This window comes from Lingula anatina, chromosome 7 (assembly GCF_051362555.1).
Source record: "Lingula anatina isolate TDL-2025a chromosome 7, LinAna3.0, whole genome shotgun sequence".
NCBI classification, from domain to species: Eukaryota; Metazoa; Brachiopoda; class Lingulata; order Lingulida; family Lingulidae; genus Lingula; species Lingula anatina.
Genome location: NC_141773.1, coordinates 20,820,498 through 20,838,161, shown reverse-complemented (window position 1 = coordinate 20,838,161; position 17,664 = coordinate 20,820,498). Strand labels below are relative to the sequence as shown.

The 17,664-nt window shown below is 38.7% G+C and overlaps 2 protein-coding genes across 2 annotated transcripts; both read left to right on the top strand.

The window, feature by feature from the left end:
• The first annotated feature begins 229 nt into the window (after positions 1 to 229).
• On the top strand, positions 230 to 9,127 carry LOC106170053 (uncharacterized). Its single transcript, XM_087016644.1, has 9 exons — positions 230 to 393; positions 899 to 979; positions 1,675 to 1,842; positions 2,791 to 2,970; positions 3,431 to 3,610; positions 4,012 to 4,191; positions 4,594 to 4,773; positions 7,303 to 7,482; positions 8,374 to 9,127. The coding sequence occupies exons 1-9, from the start codon at positions 352 to 354 to the stop codon at positions 8,506 to 8,508; spliced, it is 1,326 nt and encodes a 441-aa protein (XP_086872770.1). The 5' UTR covers positions 230 to 351; the 3' UTR covers positions 8,509 to 9,127.
• A 2,473-nt stretch (positions 9,128 to 11,600) lies between these two features.
• Positions 11,601 to 17,556, top strand: LOC106175111 (uncharacterized). The gene is made up of 10 exons (XM_087016643.1): positions 11,601 to 11,768; positions 12,193 to 12,261; positions 12,868 to 13,017; positions 13,665 to 13,844; positions 14,488 to 14,664; positions 15,070 to 15,246; positions 15,637 to 15,810; positions 15,997 to 16,173; positions 16,544 to 16,714; positions 17,063 to 17,556. The coding sequence occupies exons 1-10, from the start codon at positions 11,721 to 11,723 to the stop codon at positions 17,225 to 17,227; spliced, it is 1,488 nt and encodes a 495-aa protein (XP_086872769.1). The 5' UTR covers positions 11,601 to 11,720; the 3' UTR covers positions 17,228 to 17,556.
• The last annotated feature ends 108 nt before the right edge of the window (positions 17,557 to 17,664 follow it).

Here is a 17,664-nt window from a genome sequence, read left to right as displayed (position 1 = left end):
TCCAGTGTCTACATGGTTTACTGCACATCTTAGAGCAGTTGCGCAAGCCGCAACTAACTTCTTCGCACTCATTTTTACAGCATTTACATTAAAAAAAGATTTTGTGAACCAAATAAACCTTAAAATTGAGCCCAACCTATGGAATAACAAATTACGCGGTTTTATGTGTTTAATGTATTTAAAAGTGGATTATGTAAACAGAATGTGCATTTCATGAGGGACAGGGGGCTGTTGGCATTAAAAATGGTGTTTATTAAACTGGGAACGTTTCAACTGTGTTTAAAACCGGTATATAATGCACCAAAGACTCAACGGCTGTTTTCGTTAATACTTTTGTAGAATCGGGGCAGCATGATCGACTTCATCAAGCCTCTACTTTTTGTCATCTGCGTGGTAAGAATATACAGTGCATATACATTTATATATCAAGTTTTATTTGTGAGATCGGTTCATTCTGTTTATGATACGCATTTCCGAAAAAATTTGCATTTATGTATTTTCCATGGTATTGTTGCCATAATATATTTGATGTATAATATATCTGTAATGCAAGCATTTCAGCGCTAAAACAGCCTATGCCATATTGCTGCCCACAAGTTTATAGGTTTTGCTCGTCATGTTTTTGGTATTTAATATACAGCAAGCGTTGGTTTAGTTGAAAAAGGGGGTTAAATAGCTTAAATGCAGAGTGCTATATATACATGTAAGTGTACAAAAAGTAGTACCAGTACTCTGAAGCCTGGGGATTCGCCTCTTGTATTTACCTATACTGTATATACAAGTGCACTACTGTGGGTAAATGATGGTTGTGCTTGAACATGTTTTAATGTCTTCATGTTTTTTTTTGTAAGAGAAAAAAGGAAAATTTTCACTTTCACTATTTTCCCCAAATTTCCAGATATCTGTCTTCCCTGTTACTGTTGGTATACAGTGTGGGCAGCCATGTGTGTGGTCTCGGCGACCGGTTGTGTGTGAAAAGGTGATGAAATTATCTTTGATATCAGCGTTAATGGCACTGTTTTAATGAATAAAAAATTATTACTAAGATTTAGAATTTTTCTGATCTTATTTAGTTAATTTAAAAAAACTGAATATATTTTTTGTGAAATATCATCGGTCTGGGATTCCCAGTGGTTTGTCTATGTAGACTTATGTGTATTTAATGTATACATTTATTCCACAGATTCAAATAACTGTATATCAAACATAAATGAACAAATAGATAAAAATAATATAATAAAAATAAATAAACGACTGCTGTTATAAGATTCTATTTTCTTTTTACTTTTTGCCACAGAGATTATCTTCTAGTAAATTTCTTTATGGGTAAAAGGATGCTTTCAACTACGCGTGGCTGGCTGTAAAGATCAGCCAATGACCTCAAACTAACCATCACATCCAAAGACATAGGGCGTATTCCCATAGATTTTAGATCGATCTATCCCCGTGGGGAGTCTCACTAGATTACTGTCAGATAATCCGGCTTAAATGTCCGTCCCGCCTACTACAAGCTGTAAGGGGGTAATTAACTTTCGTGTCCGCTCGGCTGACAGCTATTTAGCGTGAACTCCCAGGGAGTTAGGTCGATCTAGTTTGGATCGATCTAATCTCTGGGAATGGGGCCATAGATTTAAAAAAATATAACTACTGTTATTCTCTTTCTTTATCGTACAGGTGGTCAGCTGTTCCCCTGGGTATCACTGTGAGCCCAGACTGTATCTCCCAGCCCCTGTTTGCTGGCTGCCATTTTGTTTCTACCCGGAGACTCCCACCCCGAAACCAGTCTGTGTGAAGACGAAAGACACGTGTCGTCCGTCCACCACAGCGGTACCCTGTGATACGGTATAACACAAAAATAATAATAATAATAATGATAATAATAATAATAATAATAATATTTATGTAAAGTCTAAAATCCTTTTAAAATATTCAATAGACTTAACAAAGTAATAATTTAAAATATGTAAACACAATATTTTTATGATTAAATTAAATAGCTGAAATGTTAAAAAAAATTTTTTTTTAAATGATTAATACGTGTATATACTGTAGTACATACAGTTGTAGTTAAAATGTATTTTAAATCCAGTTCATTCAGCTGTGGATATTTTCAAAGGTAAAAAAAATTTAAAGTTCTTTTTTAAAAAATTGTCTGGATTCTGTAATATTCTCAAGTGAAGACTGTTTATTGAAATGCGGCCATTAACTTGTAGAGCGACGTCACCATTATTTTTTAAACCTGGCTTTACATGGTGTCTATGGTAATAGTAGTTGATCAACTGATTTTAAATTGAGATCTAAATTATAATATTTGAATATGTTCAGTAGGAGACAGGGACCTGATCGATATAATATTGCACGCACAGGCCCGTAGCCAGGGTGAGGGGGTTCGGGGGGGGGGGGGGGGGGTTCGAAAGAACCGCCCTTTTTGTTAGAAAAAGGCCCATTCTGGGTAAAATCAGCTCTAGGTACACAAAGGCTTCATTGTAAAAGGTCCATATTTCGAGAAAAAAACCCTTTTGAAATAGCTGGCTACGGGCCTGCATTGCATAAATAAAAACTAGCTTCTGGATAAGACCATTTGGTTTAATGGGTCATACCGGTAGTTTTTGGTTAAGTGTTTTGATAATTATTATGATTAACTTACATCTGTTACATGCAAATGCAAGTGGCAAAACTCGGTTTATTATATAATGTGTCACGGTATTATCTATCCCTCGAATGCAAAGTGTACATTAAATAATTCTGATATAAACTGAATTTAAATACGAATTAATTTTCCATTTGAAGCTACTTGAATGTGCATCCGGGCATCACTGTGAGCCTGAAAACATCACGCTCTCGTTCTGCTGTGACGGGAATCGTGACTGCGTGTGCGACACGAAGGTGAATGCGACAGAGAAGATGCGGTGTGTTCCCGACAGAATGTGTTCAATGTCACCCCCAGGAGCTCCTATTGCTTGCAGCACGGTAGGCAAACTGCTTCTCTTTTCTTCGTCCACTTCCTCATTTGCAATTGAACACTGGTTAATTGTTCTTATTGGTGTTTCTCCTTGTCGGATTACTTTTAAGTATTTTACTATTTTAATATTCAGACCAATTGAAAGACTTGTTCACCTGACACACTACCTTCTTCACTTAAATTTCTCAGAGAAAGCAGACCTCCGTAAAGGCAGCTAAATTATGAATATCATTATTTATCTTTATATTTTTGATGGGCCAACACCACAATCTAAGCAAATATAGGTTAACCCACTTCTGACCGATCTATATATAGTTATATCGAAAACCGTCCCTAACTTTATGCAAAATATTTTTGATTTTGTAAAGGAATTCATAGCTTTTTTCTTCTGTTTGTACACGCCATTGCAAAAGTGAATTTAAAAAGCAGTAGAAAGGAGAAGTTCTTCGCAAAAATTGCCTATTCCAGGTAATCTCATGTGACCCAGGGTACCACTGTGAACCTGCCTTGATACCATCACGTCCCACGTGCCTGAAAGAGCCCGGATGTAAATGTCCTCCGCCCGGCCCAGACGGACCCGCCCCGAAGTGCGTGGAAGATCCACTGTGTTCTATGAGTCCACCAGGCCATCCTGTACCTTGCAGTGAGGTGTGGTTGGCATTTTTTCTGTTGGAGATTTTAAAATAATTCTGAAAATATGAAGTAAATGATAGAAACGTGACGAAACTATATAAGGAGGAAATATGGTGAACCAACTAAGTAGTTTTAATAGCCTACGACGCGGGACTTTGGATAGACTGTTCACTTTCAAATGCAGAATAAATCTTAATTTTATTGTTTTTTTTTTGCAGGCGCTGATGAAATACATTTTGTCGTGTATTACATCAGATTGTTTCCTATTTGCAATGTGTTTTAAATGCTTATCTTTCTTTCCATCAACAAACGTTTTGACTTGAACCTAGCGTACTCCTGAATACGAATGAGCCCAATCAATGTTGTTATAAATCAACTATGTAGAAGGATCTAGTAGTATACCGTGCCTCTTCCAGCTTATCTCATGTGACAGAGGGGAACACTGTGAACCGGCCATGATAACATCCCGTCCCTCCTGTATAAAGAAGCCAGGATGTAGATGTCCTCCGCCTGGCCCACGGGGACCCACTCCGAGGTGCGTGAGGGATCCACTGTGTGCTATGAGTCCACCGGGTCATCCTGTACCTTGCAGTGAGGTGTGGTTGGGATTTTTTCTGTTGGAGATTTTAAAATAATTCTGAAAATATGAAGTAAATGATAGAAACGTGACGAAGCTATATAAGGAGGAAATATGGTGAACCAACTATGTAGTTTTAATAGCCTACGACGCGGGACTTTGGATAGACTGTTCACTTTCAAATGCAGAATAAATCTTAATTTTATCGTTTTTTTTTTTGCAGGCGCTCATAAAATTCATTTTGTCGTGTATTACATTAGATTGTTTCCTATTTGCAATGTGTTTTAAATGCTTATCTTTCTTTTCATCAACAAACGTTTTGACTTGAAACTAGCGTACTCCTGAATACGAATGACCCCAATCAATGTTTTTATAAATCAACTATGTAGAAGGAGATAGTAGTATACCGTGCCTCTTCCAGCTTATCTCATGTGACAGAGGGGAACACTGTGAACCAGCCATGATAACATCCCGTCCCTCCTGTATAAAGAAGCCAGGATGTAGATGTCCTCCGCCTGGCCCACGGGGACCCACTCCGAGGTGCGTGAGGGATCCACTGTGTGCTATGAGTCCACCGGGTCATCCTGTACCTTGCAGTGAGGTGTGGTTGGGATTTTTTATTGAAGATTTTAAAAATAATTCTGAAAAGATGAAGTAAATGATAGAAACGTGACGAAGCTATATAACTTATAAGGAGGAAATATGGTGAACCTACTAGTTTTAAGGTCGGTGATAGGGTTAAATACGCTTAAAATCGTGTTTTTGAGTTTTTTGTGTGTTTATATTAATCAAAAAAGTATCTAACGTTGGATGTAATAATTTTTATGGATTTGCATCGCAAAATGCGTCTTTTGATGAGTTTTTCAACCGGCACGCGCCCCAGTCAGGCTGACAACTAAGCCACGCCTCTGTTACTAAGGGCCGTTGCCATGAGGGGGTCGGAGTACAGTTAATGAGTTATAAGCCGATTACGTGTGCGGTAATAGGTCATAAGTCTTACATCAGCTTAGCAGCGAAGAAGTCTAGCTAGTACACTATGGGGAAGAGAAAAGTTCGTGTTAAAAGTCCCTTTCCAGAGAAAAGAAGGAAAATTTTGAGAGTAAGGCCTATGCGTGGCGGTTGGGGAAAACCGGCCCTATTTGTTCAGTCGGATGACTGATTTCTGTATACCTAATAAATGGGTGAAAGAGTTAATCGAAACGTCTAAATTAATTGACAAATGAAAGAAAAATCGATAAAAACATAAATAAAAAAAGCTAAAAAAGGATACTTTTAGCCTAGCCTTTAATTTTTGCGATATATATCGTCGAGCGTATCTGCGACACGTTACGAAACCGGAAATGATTGTTGGTCGCCGTTTGCAAATGGTAAATCTAATGTTGACAAAATAAAATTTTATTCTCCAAGATATGATATCATGGAGCTTGAGAGACACGCGAAAAATTGTGATTTGAATGGCCAAACAAGAGAAATCCAAGCAAAGGTTGACAGCATGATTAAAACAATAAAAATAAAAACGCATGTTAGCGGCTTTGCATTTTGCGATATTTGGAGAAAAACAATTTCAAAATCACTGATCAAGCGGGAAGAAAGAGTTCAAGTGTCCAAAAATGAAAATCACAAAAAGACCCCGAGAATAGTCAAGGCTAGCAGGTAAAAAGCAAATAGGGTCTAAGTGTCATGTGTGTAAAAATAAAATATTTATTCAAAAGCCTTCTCTCAGCCACTTTTACCGCTGAATCTTGTGCAGCTGAGCGTCTCCCCTTTATCTTAGCTGGCATTTTGAGCGAGACCGCTCTGAAGTAATCACTGGATTTTTCCGTTGATCTGACGACTACCAAGTGCCGTGCAAAATAATCCTGCAGCGTTACCCGTCAAAAAACTCGTATCAACACAAGTGACGGACACTTGCTCTCGACACAGTTTTATCTGATCACTTTGCCGATAACAAAGAAGGAATCTCTCAGGTAAAATTACTCGATTGCCGAGGAAGAGCCATTGAAACGTTCAAATGCAACTTCACACCTCTTGATTGCGGTTAAACGTAATCGCCTTTGTTAGCGCTTCCTTCTACATATCCTTGACACCCTACTGGGCATCACAAGGCTAGGGCCCTCTCCAGAGCTGTCAATCAAAATGGCGGCACGCTTACATGCCTAACGAGTGGTCGGAAAATGTAACAAAAGCACGATTTTCTGCCCCTTCAAAGCACCCAAACAAAATATTTTTAGATGACAATAAGCAATGGTTCCAGCTGATCGTATAACCGATAACAGGTAAATTTGCCAGCTAAGCATTTGACTAATAAGCCCTGTTAACCAGCCTGTGAACGTTTTTGGCTGTTTTAACAGCTTTCTATATTGACGAGATAAGTGAATCGCTGCCAAGTATATCTCACTATCTGAGCAACCGATCGTTACAAAAGTTGCACCTATTGTTGTTAGGAATGTGGACTACAGCATGATATCAGGGGTTTAAGAGAAAATTGTTTGTTTGAAAGATATCGCCTTTTGAAGTGAATAAGCCATTGAAATATGGGGTAATTTAACGTAAAAGATGATAAAATCAAAAGTAAATAGTTTAAGACAATTCCCTGGTACCGCGCTGAAGTGCTTTCACCCAGCTTTATGAGGCCTTTTGAATCACTTGAATAGCTGTCTTGGTTATAGAGAAAATCCCAATACCGAAAACGGCATTTTTCCCCTCAAATTGGCGCCAGAGCGTCATCCGTTGGACACTGTACTTAATCCCCGTCTTTAATTGGCCTTTTGGGAAGTTTGTTTTAATTTTTTATAAAAACTTATAAGCCCAGGGCTTTGTTTCAATGACTTTGGTCCTTTTACTATCACCGGCCTTAATAGCCTAAGACGCGGGACTTTGGATAGAATGTTCACATTTAAATGAAGAATAAATCTTAATCTTATCGACTTTTTGCAGGCGCTGGTTAAATACATTTCTGTCATGTATTCTGTCATGTATTACACCAGGTTTTCAATGTATTTGCTTATCTATCTGATAATCATCAAACATTTTAACTTGAAATTACATCAGCGTGCTCCTGAATACAAATGTCCCCAATCACTGTTGTTGCGGAATTCAACTATTTACTTATATACCGTGCCTCTTCCAGCTTATCTCATGTGACAGAGGGGAACACTGTGAACCAGCCATGATAGCATCCCGCCCCTCCTGTATAAAGAAGCCCGGATGTAGATGCCCTCCGCCTGGCCCACAGGGACCCATTCCGGAGTGCGTGGAAGATCCACTGTGTGATATGAGTCCGCCTGGCCATCCCGTATCCTGTGCTGTGGTATGGTTTAAATTTTGCCTTTAGTGGAGATGCAATCCTTTTCAAACAGAAATAGTCTGATATATTGATCATATGCATGTGGTCCTGTCTTCTTACCCCCGTTTTAAAACCGACACATTACATACTGGTAGAGTGTGACTGCAATATGCGTTCATTATTACATATTATCCCTGGATTAAAATAAGTTTTGAGCCTACAAATTCACAGCTTTACGTTACTCTTTCTTGATTTATAAGTAAACTATCAATTATAAAGAGATGCAATATATGTATATGCAGTTTGAAATAGTGTGATTCTGGATAGATCGAAATTTTTTTCACAAAGAGGAAAATTAGAAAAGTAGCGGAAATTATAGTCAAATCACCTCGCGAAAACTATAAAGCTCCATCTCAATTTAAAAAAAAATATTGGCAGTTAAAGTATGTAATGCTACCCCAGAACGAACACAGAAAAACCCCAATTACACTGTAGCTAATACACAGTTGTATCAATCCTGCTGTAACATTAAACTACACATGAACATATTCCCACCCTTTCAATAATACCAATATCTCCAAATAAAGAAAAAAAGAGATTAAAGCGTAGAGATTATAGCATTTTAACACCCCATTTCCATAGATTAGATCGACCTACTTTAGATCGACCTAACTCCCTGGGGGTTCACGCTAAATAGCTGTCAGCCGGGCGGACACGAAAGTTAATTACCTCCTTACAGCTTGTAGTAGGCGGGACGGACATTTAAGTCGGATTATCTGAAAGTAATCTAGTGAGACTCCCCGCGGGGATAGATCGATCTAAAATCTATGGGAATAGAGCCTAATTCTCACCCAATGAAATGTCGAATACAATTAAATAAGCATAATCTGTCATAGCCTGTATTTCCATTTCCAGAGGGTACGCTGCCCCCCAGGACAACATTGTGAGCCAAGGATGTTGCTTGGGCGACGGAGTTGTATCAGAAAACCCGGATGTCGCTGTCCACCACCTGGGCCAGCTGGCCCAAGCCCTAGATGCGTGGATAATTAGAACCACCACCTCCTCCCGCATCATCCAACCGCCATACGGGCACTGAAGTTGTTGTAGAGTTTAGTTTCTAGTTTCGTTTTTAAAAACGATTCTGGCGCCATATAGAATTTTCGTTTTTCAAGCGTTTTTGGTAGCGAAAATGAGTATTTTCTAGTTTCTGGTTGTTGGAATCGTTCTTGAAAAACGTCACTAATACATGGTGCCAGAATCGCTTGGAAAGACGAAATTAGAAAAACTGACACAAAGTAATTGACGACAAACTATTTCTTTCTTCTCATTACTTAAAAAACTAAGTGTGATGGGGGGTAGCTTCAATCTTGTGATGCCGCGAATCAAAACATATATTGATTAATTTTCCTTTTCCCGTTAAAATGAAATTATCGAATTAGACATCAGACACATCTGTAAGTTCCGGAAGTGGAAAAGAATGGAAAGGTCTCGAAGTCCCAGCGTTCAAGAACAAGTGATATGTTTTCTTTTATAAATTTGTTGCTGGTAAACCATATCAAGAACGTGGACGTTTAGGCTACTACCTGATAACTTACACATCGCTTTTAAATTAATAATCAAATTACTGTTACAATAGTCTGTGAAATAAATCCAGGAAAAAATGCCTTTATTTTATAGTTGATCTTATCATAAACAAAACATAGCGAATTGTACTGATGAAAATTGTTTAGAAGACCGCTGGGGTGGACAATGATGGTGGACATGCATAATCCATCTCACATTGTTACTTTCAATATCATCATATAGGAACTTGATATGTCGAAGATTAATAAAATGATCATGAGGAATTTGCAAAGGCTCTTCGAAATTTTATGTGACTTGGGTGTGGTCGTCCCTAGGGGTGGTCGAGTCTAATTTTTACTTCATATTTTCAACTATCTACCCATTGTCTCTGCCAGTTGAGTAAGGAACATGAAACGTAGCTACAGTATGATTTGGGATGCGGAAGGGCACTTCAGAATGTTTTGACTCGGGAGTTGGTCCTGGGGGCAGTTGAATATTTTTTTACATTGTGATTTCTGCTATCTACCTTTAGACCATTAAACTTAGGAACGTAAGGCTTTGGGAATAGAAAAATCTGGCTTTGTGGATGTGTATGGGTCCTTCTGTTTTTTTTGTGACATTGGGTGTGGCCGTCCCTGGGATGGTTGATTCTCTTTTCACAACGTAATTTCTGCTATATACCCTTAGACCATTGGAGTTAGGAACATGAAACCTTGGGGACTGATTAAGTTGTCATGAACGGGCACTTCGGAATGTTTTTTTTTTTTTACCTCGGGATGTGGTTGATTCTGTTTTTTTTTTACATCGTACCCTTACGCCATTGGAGTTAGGAAAGTTAGGAACATGAAACCTTCCGGACGGATAGGCTTGCCACTGAGGATGTGCATGTAAGGCGCAAACAAAAGGATACAGCTGTTCGCGTCGGGATCATCAAAAACTCTCTGTAAAAATCATCTAGCGGTGTCTGTATTTAAACAGGGTGGAAACGAGAAAATAGGCTTAAAGTCATAATAACTCTTCATTTTGGCCAAAAATTGGATTTTCCTGGAGTAAACGGCAATTTTCCCGTACTTACCAATGGTCAGCGACCCCATTCCTGCATTCAAAGTTAATCCAGGGTTTTTTTCCTAAACGTACGGTTTTTTTGTTAAAATCTCTTAAGAGATTTTAACTGACGGAGCTCTCTCTGACATCGCATAGTCACTGTTGACCTACTTAAAACCGCGGGAAAAGCAGACAACAACAACACTATATAAGATTCATGAGATATATTCGTCTTTTTGTTAAAAATACATTAATATCCACAATGTGTGCCATTCTGGGCTTTTCGTTATCCGACGCACTGTACAAAAACTCGCAACTTACGTCTGCGTCCGCATTAATGCGTTTGGCGCCATATGTTATTTTGGTCTCGAATGAACGCGAGAATCCGCGTGACACCATTACGTCATTAGCAACGAATGCCTTGATGAAAGCATCGAAAGCCCGATTGACAAGCACAGATTTTAGTTTTACTGCAATAACGGCCGTTTTAGTGGTAAAATACAATAGAATATATTTCCATGCGTTGTTTACAATGTATTTCATGCGGAATTTTGAATCTCAAAGGAAGAGTTATTATTGCTTTAATTAATAATGAAGTTAGCAAAGTGAAAACCCATCTAAAAATGTCTACACCGTTGCTTTAGAAACAGAGCAGAAAAAAATTTTAATGGATTAACAGGTTATCACAGGGCAGGCTTGATGGGCGGTGATATTGCAGGGAAGCAGCTAAAAAAAATAAAAAGTACTTTTCATCTTGAGTACAATATATCGCTAATGTGACCGCAGTGATGTATGAAATAAAGCTGTCCACGAAAATATAGCATTTAATTAAGGAAGTCAGATGAAGTAAACATTTAGTCGTGTCTAACCCCCACGTAATGGCTTTGATTTGAAATATGATGTTCTCTATAAACAAGTTGTATAGCTATAAATAACAACTATAACATATAAGAAACCGACTTTTTCTCATTTTTCCTAATACGGTTTTCTTCTAAATTTTCGCCACGCTCGTTTCATCTTGTTTAACATCAAGGATACAGGACTCCTACAAAAACGTGCATCTTCTTCGTCGATCTATTCTTGACATAATGTGTGTCTGTGCATGGAATTTTCGAACAATTACATTCTCACGCACCACCTAAAGTAGGTTAGGACTGATATTAAGTGTCATTTATACAGGCATTTAATCAACATTTTTTTCGTGGTGTACCATTTAATGGAAGAGTTTAAATTAACCAAAGACAACACGCTGTTTGAAAGTTAATCCCTTTGAAGACACTTTAAGTAAGAAAACTTTTGGATCAGTAATTTTTACCCCGAAATACATTTCCTAGACGAATAAAAAGGTCTGTAAATGCAGATAGGGTGAAGAAGTCTTTGCGCGTGCAAGTGCTGAATTGGACATATCAATTTTCAGTGCATTGTAGCAGGTTAAATTGACATAAAAAGAGACAGATCTATGTCTTAAATTAAGCTTGCGCTCCAGCTGTAATCATCATAGATCCATTTTAAAGAGTGTAAACGCCTTGTTAGGTCCTTAAATGGGAATTCAATTGGAGTTAAGATGCATTGCACGGTGTTGCAAAATTGTATAAATAAAATCCTTCGAACGGCAGCACGAGACATTGGACCTGTGTCTCGAAGACGCAAAGAAAATGATGAAAGCGGGCGCTCCGTTAACTTTATTATATGCAATTTTTACGGTGAGTGAATATTTCATTTAAAAGAATCTCTTTGTTTTTTCAGTAAGTCCATCTAGGATAGATTTGTTTTTCGGAATTTACAAGCCAAACACCATCATTATGTGGGAGTCAATCTTATATGTCCTTGTTTGGGCATGTTTATTTGGCCGTTTCCGCCATGGTTATCAATCGAAATCATATGAATACATACATGTAATAATGTTTAAGTTACGAACGGACTCAAGGCTTTTTTTAAGGGGCGAGGGTGTAAGCACAAAACGCACACGCCTTTTGTAAGTGATATTATTCTTTAGAATCAAAAAGAGGTAATATTTATTAATGACTTGTGTATGACAACAAGATGTTGCATCTGCTATTATATCGTATATCAATGAACATTTTACTACGATATTTTAAGTGCTTCTTTACCCTTCTTCATTTACAGGTACTTTTCACCGCAGCTTCTGGGCAGTCAGGGTGCGTGCAAGGAGGTTTCAAAGTTCTCTGTAGTCAGGTAAGGTATATGACGCCACTGGACAGTCGTATGAGCCTAATGTATATGACGACAAAAGTATTCAGTATACATTTAGTCAATACATTCTATACAAATGGTGTGGTTTGACTTTAAATATTTCTTTTTTTATGATATTAAGTCGGCACCTGTGATGTTGTGTGAATGGAAAACCAAAAAAAAAAAAAAAAAATAGTCGTAGCATGCGTAAAATGACAGTGCTTTTCAAAATGTGCACATGACATGCTAATAGCTTCTTTGACAACATACCATTTAAACATACCATTTCACATACCATTTCAACATTATGAAAATATTTTGAGAATACCCCGACAGCACTGTAACAGTCTGGGCATCTTATAGCCTGCATTACGTGTGGAATACTGCGTTTGGTGCATACCAAAAGGCAGTTCACCTCAACAGCGAGAAATATGTTTAATTAAAATAACCAGGTACGTACACTATCAAAGTCTTTCCACGCATTTTAAACGTCCAACATAAAAAGAATGGTACCTACGCTAAACTTACATTGATTGTGTTTGTTGCGACTCCTGATTGTGCCGGGTGTGACAGAGCACTCACTAATGAAGTTGTCTATTTTATTTCTAGGGCCACAGTTGCGGTCCCGGGTACCACTGTGACATCACCTTCCAGCCTTCTCCGTCCCAGAGATGTGAGATGCCCGCACATCCTGTAGGGGGATGTGTTAGAGACCCCGAGTGTGAAGTTAGAGCGGCAAAAACAGTGCGCTGTTCACAAGTAAGCACGTTCTGGTTCTGCTACGTGTATGTACATACGACAGAGTACCTATCCTACCGTACAAAGCACTTATGGTTCAGATTGATATACGTGTATTGAGAATTGTTCGACTCCTTATGAGGAGCGTGTTCCCTACAACATTGTGCAGTGCCACTCATATAGCTAATTTATGTAGTTGAATATGAGTCATCATCTTACTAACATCGCTCTTATGTCGCAAAATTTGTGGACATAAAATGTAGCCCCCTGCAGCTGATTTTATATGATGTTTATCGAAATGTAAGAATCTACGATCAAGTATATCAGTTCATTTATTCACTTGGCATCTACGGATATACTGTATACATGTGTGATTACTATTCCTACGCAATCACTTGTATGTATGCATATGAACATTATCTTATCCTTTTTCCCAGCCGATATGCTTTTAATAACACGTGAAATGGCTAGATATATTTTTGAGAAGTGTTGAGGGTGTTATTTACTACTCGCATTTTGCATGTCTTTCTGGCTTTGATATTCCCCTTTTTCAAGCAGGTGACCATCTACAAGAAATGAATTCGGTTTTCACTATATATTTACCTGTATCTTATAAAAGTATGGGATTAATGAGACACTGTATTTCATCGATCACGGTTCTTTTTCAGGTGACCAATTGCCAAAGTGGATTCAAATGCGAACCGAACTTTTACACCCAGCCCCGGGAGTGCATAAAAAAGCCCGGCTGTGTGTGTCCCAGTCTGCCGGCGCCCGGCCCCCTCCCAACCTGCGTCCCTCTGCCCCCCTGTAACATGTCTCCTATGCCGGGGCGACAACGCTGCGAAATCGTGAGTACACGAAACCAGTGGCCAGAGGTCATTCACTTGCATAGTTAAAGTAAAATCGACAAACTGATCGAATCATTCAAGATAGCCCAACATCTAACGCTTAGCTTACAATAATGAAAATAAATTTAGCTGGGTTTGGAACCAGACCAGCGACTGCGTTGTGCCAATGTATCGGTATAAAAGCCGATAGAATTCATATAGGGATATTTTTGGATATTTTCTCTGTTCTGTAGAATTATTATGTTTTACAAAAAAGTACGTATATACACTCGTATTTGTATCTATTGTTCTGCTTTTTATAACACTATTCGTTGCATATTCACCATTACTGCAAAGAGATAAGTCCTAACTCACGCTGATGATGGCACGTTTTTAGTCTCGTAGCCCCATTTTAGGCCATCTCAGACTGAGATTTAGACGTTTTAATAGTCTGAAAGGTCACAGAGGATTGCCGATACTGTATTACACTAATTTCCTCATTTTTTACCCACTTATATACTTAAATGTACTGCCTTTCTTGCAAAACATTATGATACGATTAACAAAAGATTTCAACTTGGCACTTTGATAACTGTGATTCCATCGATGATAACCATGCACTCATCCATACCATTTGGCCTTTTTTTTCTCTTTTTTTTTACAGGTAACTACGTGTTCTGCGGGATATTACTGCGACCCGCCATGGTACCAGCCGCCTCCCGTGTGTGACAAAAAGCCCGGATGTGTCTGCCCCCGCCCCCCTGTGGGTCCTCCTCTCCCAACCTGTATTCCCCTGCCGGAGTGTCCAACACAAACCCCAAGTCCCGTACCGTGTGAACGTGTAAGCTGGGTTCATAGCAGTATTTACAAATTTGTCTGTTATTTTTTTTTATTAATGTAATATATACAAGTATAGTGCACGTTCGATGTGATGTCAAACAACGGACAGACAAATATCGAGAAAAACTTTGATGTCAATGTTTACCTTCCGTGACAGGTTATAGAGGGAGAAAGAATGGGGAACATTTATGATATAAGCACATTTCTTGATACAAATCTTTGCATGATAATTGTAGATGAAATGTCACATTTCTCCAGTATTTTCACTATATTGAAAAACAAATAATGCATTAAGTTGTCTAATACAACATGTAGTGCCTTTAAAAGCTATAGTAATTTATATCAAACGTTTCACCTTATTCACGTTTTGAACCTGTAGTGGCCTAATTTCTTTTCCATTAACCAGGTGACAAATTGTGATGCTGGGTACTACTGTGACCCTGCATATTACCAGCCGGCTGACCAGTGTGTTAAGGGACCCAGGTGTGTCTGTCCACCCCCCGGTCCACCCCCTCCTCTCCCCACCTGTATTCCCCTGCCTGAGTGTTCCACAGAGACTCCATACCCAGAACCGTGTGAAAACGTAAGTTACATATACACTGTACGTTTATTACTTGTATTAAGTGGTATTAAATGTCATTATTAATTCGTACGATGCATTTACTATATGTTCTGTATATTGTATAAACTGTATATTTCCATCTGCCGTCAAACATCCTATTGCATGTTTAAAATGTTTAACTGTTAATTGAGCCAGCGATTGAAGTGGCGGCCGAGGCGGGACACTTTGCCCGTATTTCAGTTTTCAGTCTGTGATCTCTGACTCGTAGGAAAATTATCTACTCTGCTTACTTACTTACGACCCATTCTCAATCATGCAGTTTTAAATAATAAGGTACAAAAAAAAAAAAGAAAAAATACTGGTGAGATTTTAGTTGTATTTTATAATCAGTTCCTTCGTTGTTAATTTCAGCACAAAACGTGTGGTCCAGACTACAAGTGCACACCTGCGCGGTACACCCCGACGCCGACCTGTATATCCGGTCCTCGCTGTCAGTGTCCTGTCATCCCCCCTGTCCCCCCGCCCACCTGTGTACTGAAACCCTTGTGTGGGACACTACCTACTGCACCTGTGCGTTGTGAAGAGGTGAGCCTCATTATATAATATAATATAATATAATATAATATAATATAATATAATATAATATAATATAATATAATATAATATAATATAATATAATATAAGAAGATTCAATGTACAATGGAAGGCTTCTTCTCAAAAGAGTTAAGCATCGAGAATCATTTAGACTCACAACATTTCCCCCTTATTCAGGTACTAGTTAATCAGTGTCCCCAGGGTCAGCACTGTGAGCCGGCATGGGTGAACCCGCCACCAAATTGCGATAAGAATCCCGGATGCAGATGTCCACCGACGCCAACGATGGCACCCCCCACCTGCGTCCCTACCCCGTGTAACACGCTACCAGCAGTGCAGAGACCGTGTGAGGACGTAGGTGGTTTAAAAAACTTCTTTACTCTCTTTCGATGTCACAGAACAAAAGAAGATGCCGATTTTTTTGGCCTCAATGTTTTGCGACATTATTATAAAAAAATATAGGGTCCAGATTACAAATAACGCGACATGCGCATTTGGATCCTGGTCGATGGTTATGTATATCTTTTTACGGCTAAATAGTTTTGTCGCCAATTATTTTGTTTTTTTTTTGCCGTAAATTTTCCTATCATTTATTATTCAAACCCATTATTCATTATTCTTCGCCTATTAGATTTATTGTATGATAGTATCATAAATACTTTTTAGATCCTCCACACAGGAACATATTTTTAATTTATAGAGTTTGTTTTCATACTATCTTCAGCTAATCAAATGCTCGGATGGCTACCACTGCGAGCCTAAAATGTTCGCACCTCCGCCGTGTTGTTTAAAGAACAGGGACTGCACGTGTGTGCCCCAGCCAGTGGCCAAGAAACTGGAATGTGTGCGCGACCCGTGTCCTGGTCCCCCAGGTCCGACTGTAGACTGCAGCGCGGTACGTATTGCACCCGTCCTTCCCGACGGATATCAGATGTGATTTTGAAACTGTTTTTGTTTTGCAGTTTTAAAAGTAGAGAAAAAGACTGATTGTTATTACGTTAATGATGTTTTAACCCTATTTATTACCTGCCTTTCTTCCAATATCGCGAGCAGTTTCCGAGGATATTTATCAAATACATTTATTTGCTAATATCTTAAGCTTAGGTTTGAATCATCTTATTTCAGGTACATGTATGCAACTGTACTAATTTATCACATCGGTTGACATTTCCTGATTTATTTATTTATTTATTTAGACTCATTAATTAGTTTATGAATTAATATGTTTATTATCTTTCCCCAGCTTATCACCTGTGATCCCGGATACCATTGCGAGCCAAGGACAGTGGTGACCTCCCCGCCCGGCTGTGGACAGCCCACGTGCCAGTGCCCGGGGGGACCGGTTGGGGCACCACCCGTGGGAGTGGGACCAGGGACCGGCCAGTTCCCTATTTGTGTAAAAGATTAAACAGAATGCCTTACTAATTTAGATTGGTTCTGTGATCTCCACACGTGACCGAACTCATGAAATAAAAGCATTTTGAAGAGTTATGATGTACAGTATATGAATTACTTCTACAAGTAGCAGCCCAGTGTGGTTCAATGCTTCCCTGATGTCAATTGTGTCAGTTTGATGTATTTTATTGATACTGGTATCTTTGTCATTTTTATCTAATCGTGACTGTAGGATACACGATGTAGTGTCACATCGGCATGCAAACAAAACGATTTTCTTAATCATGCCGCTCCGAAAAAAAGAAAATGCTATGCAAATAAATTGTTGCTGCTTTAATTTTATCAGATTTCTTGTCGAAATGAATTACGCTGTTGATTAGTGCAACGTCATGGTAGTAATACGTCTTTTTTCTTTTGGTTGCCTTTTTTCTTTGCTTTCTAAATCGATGT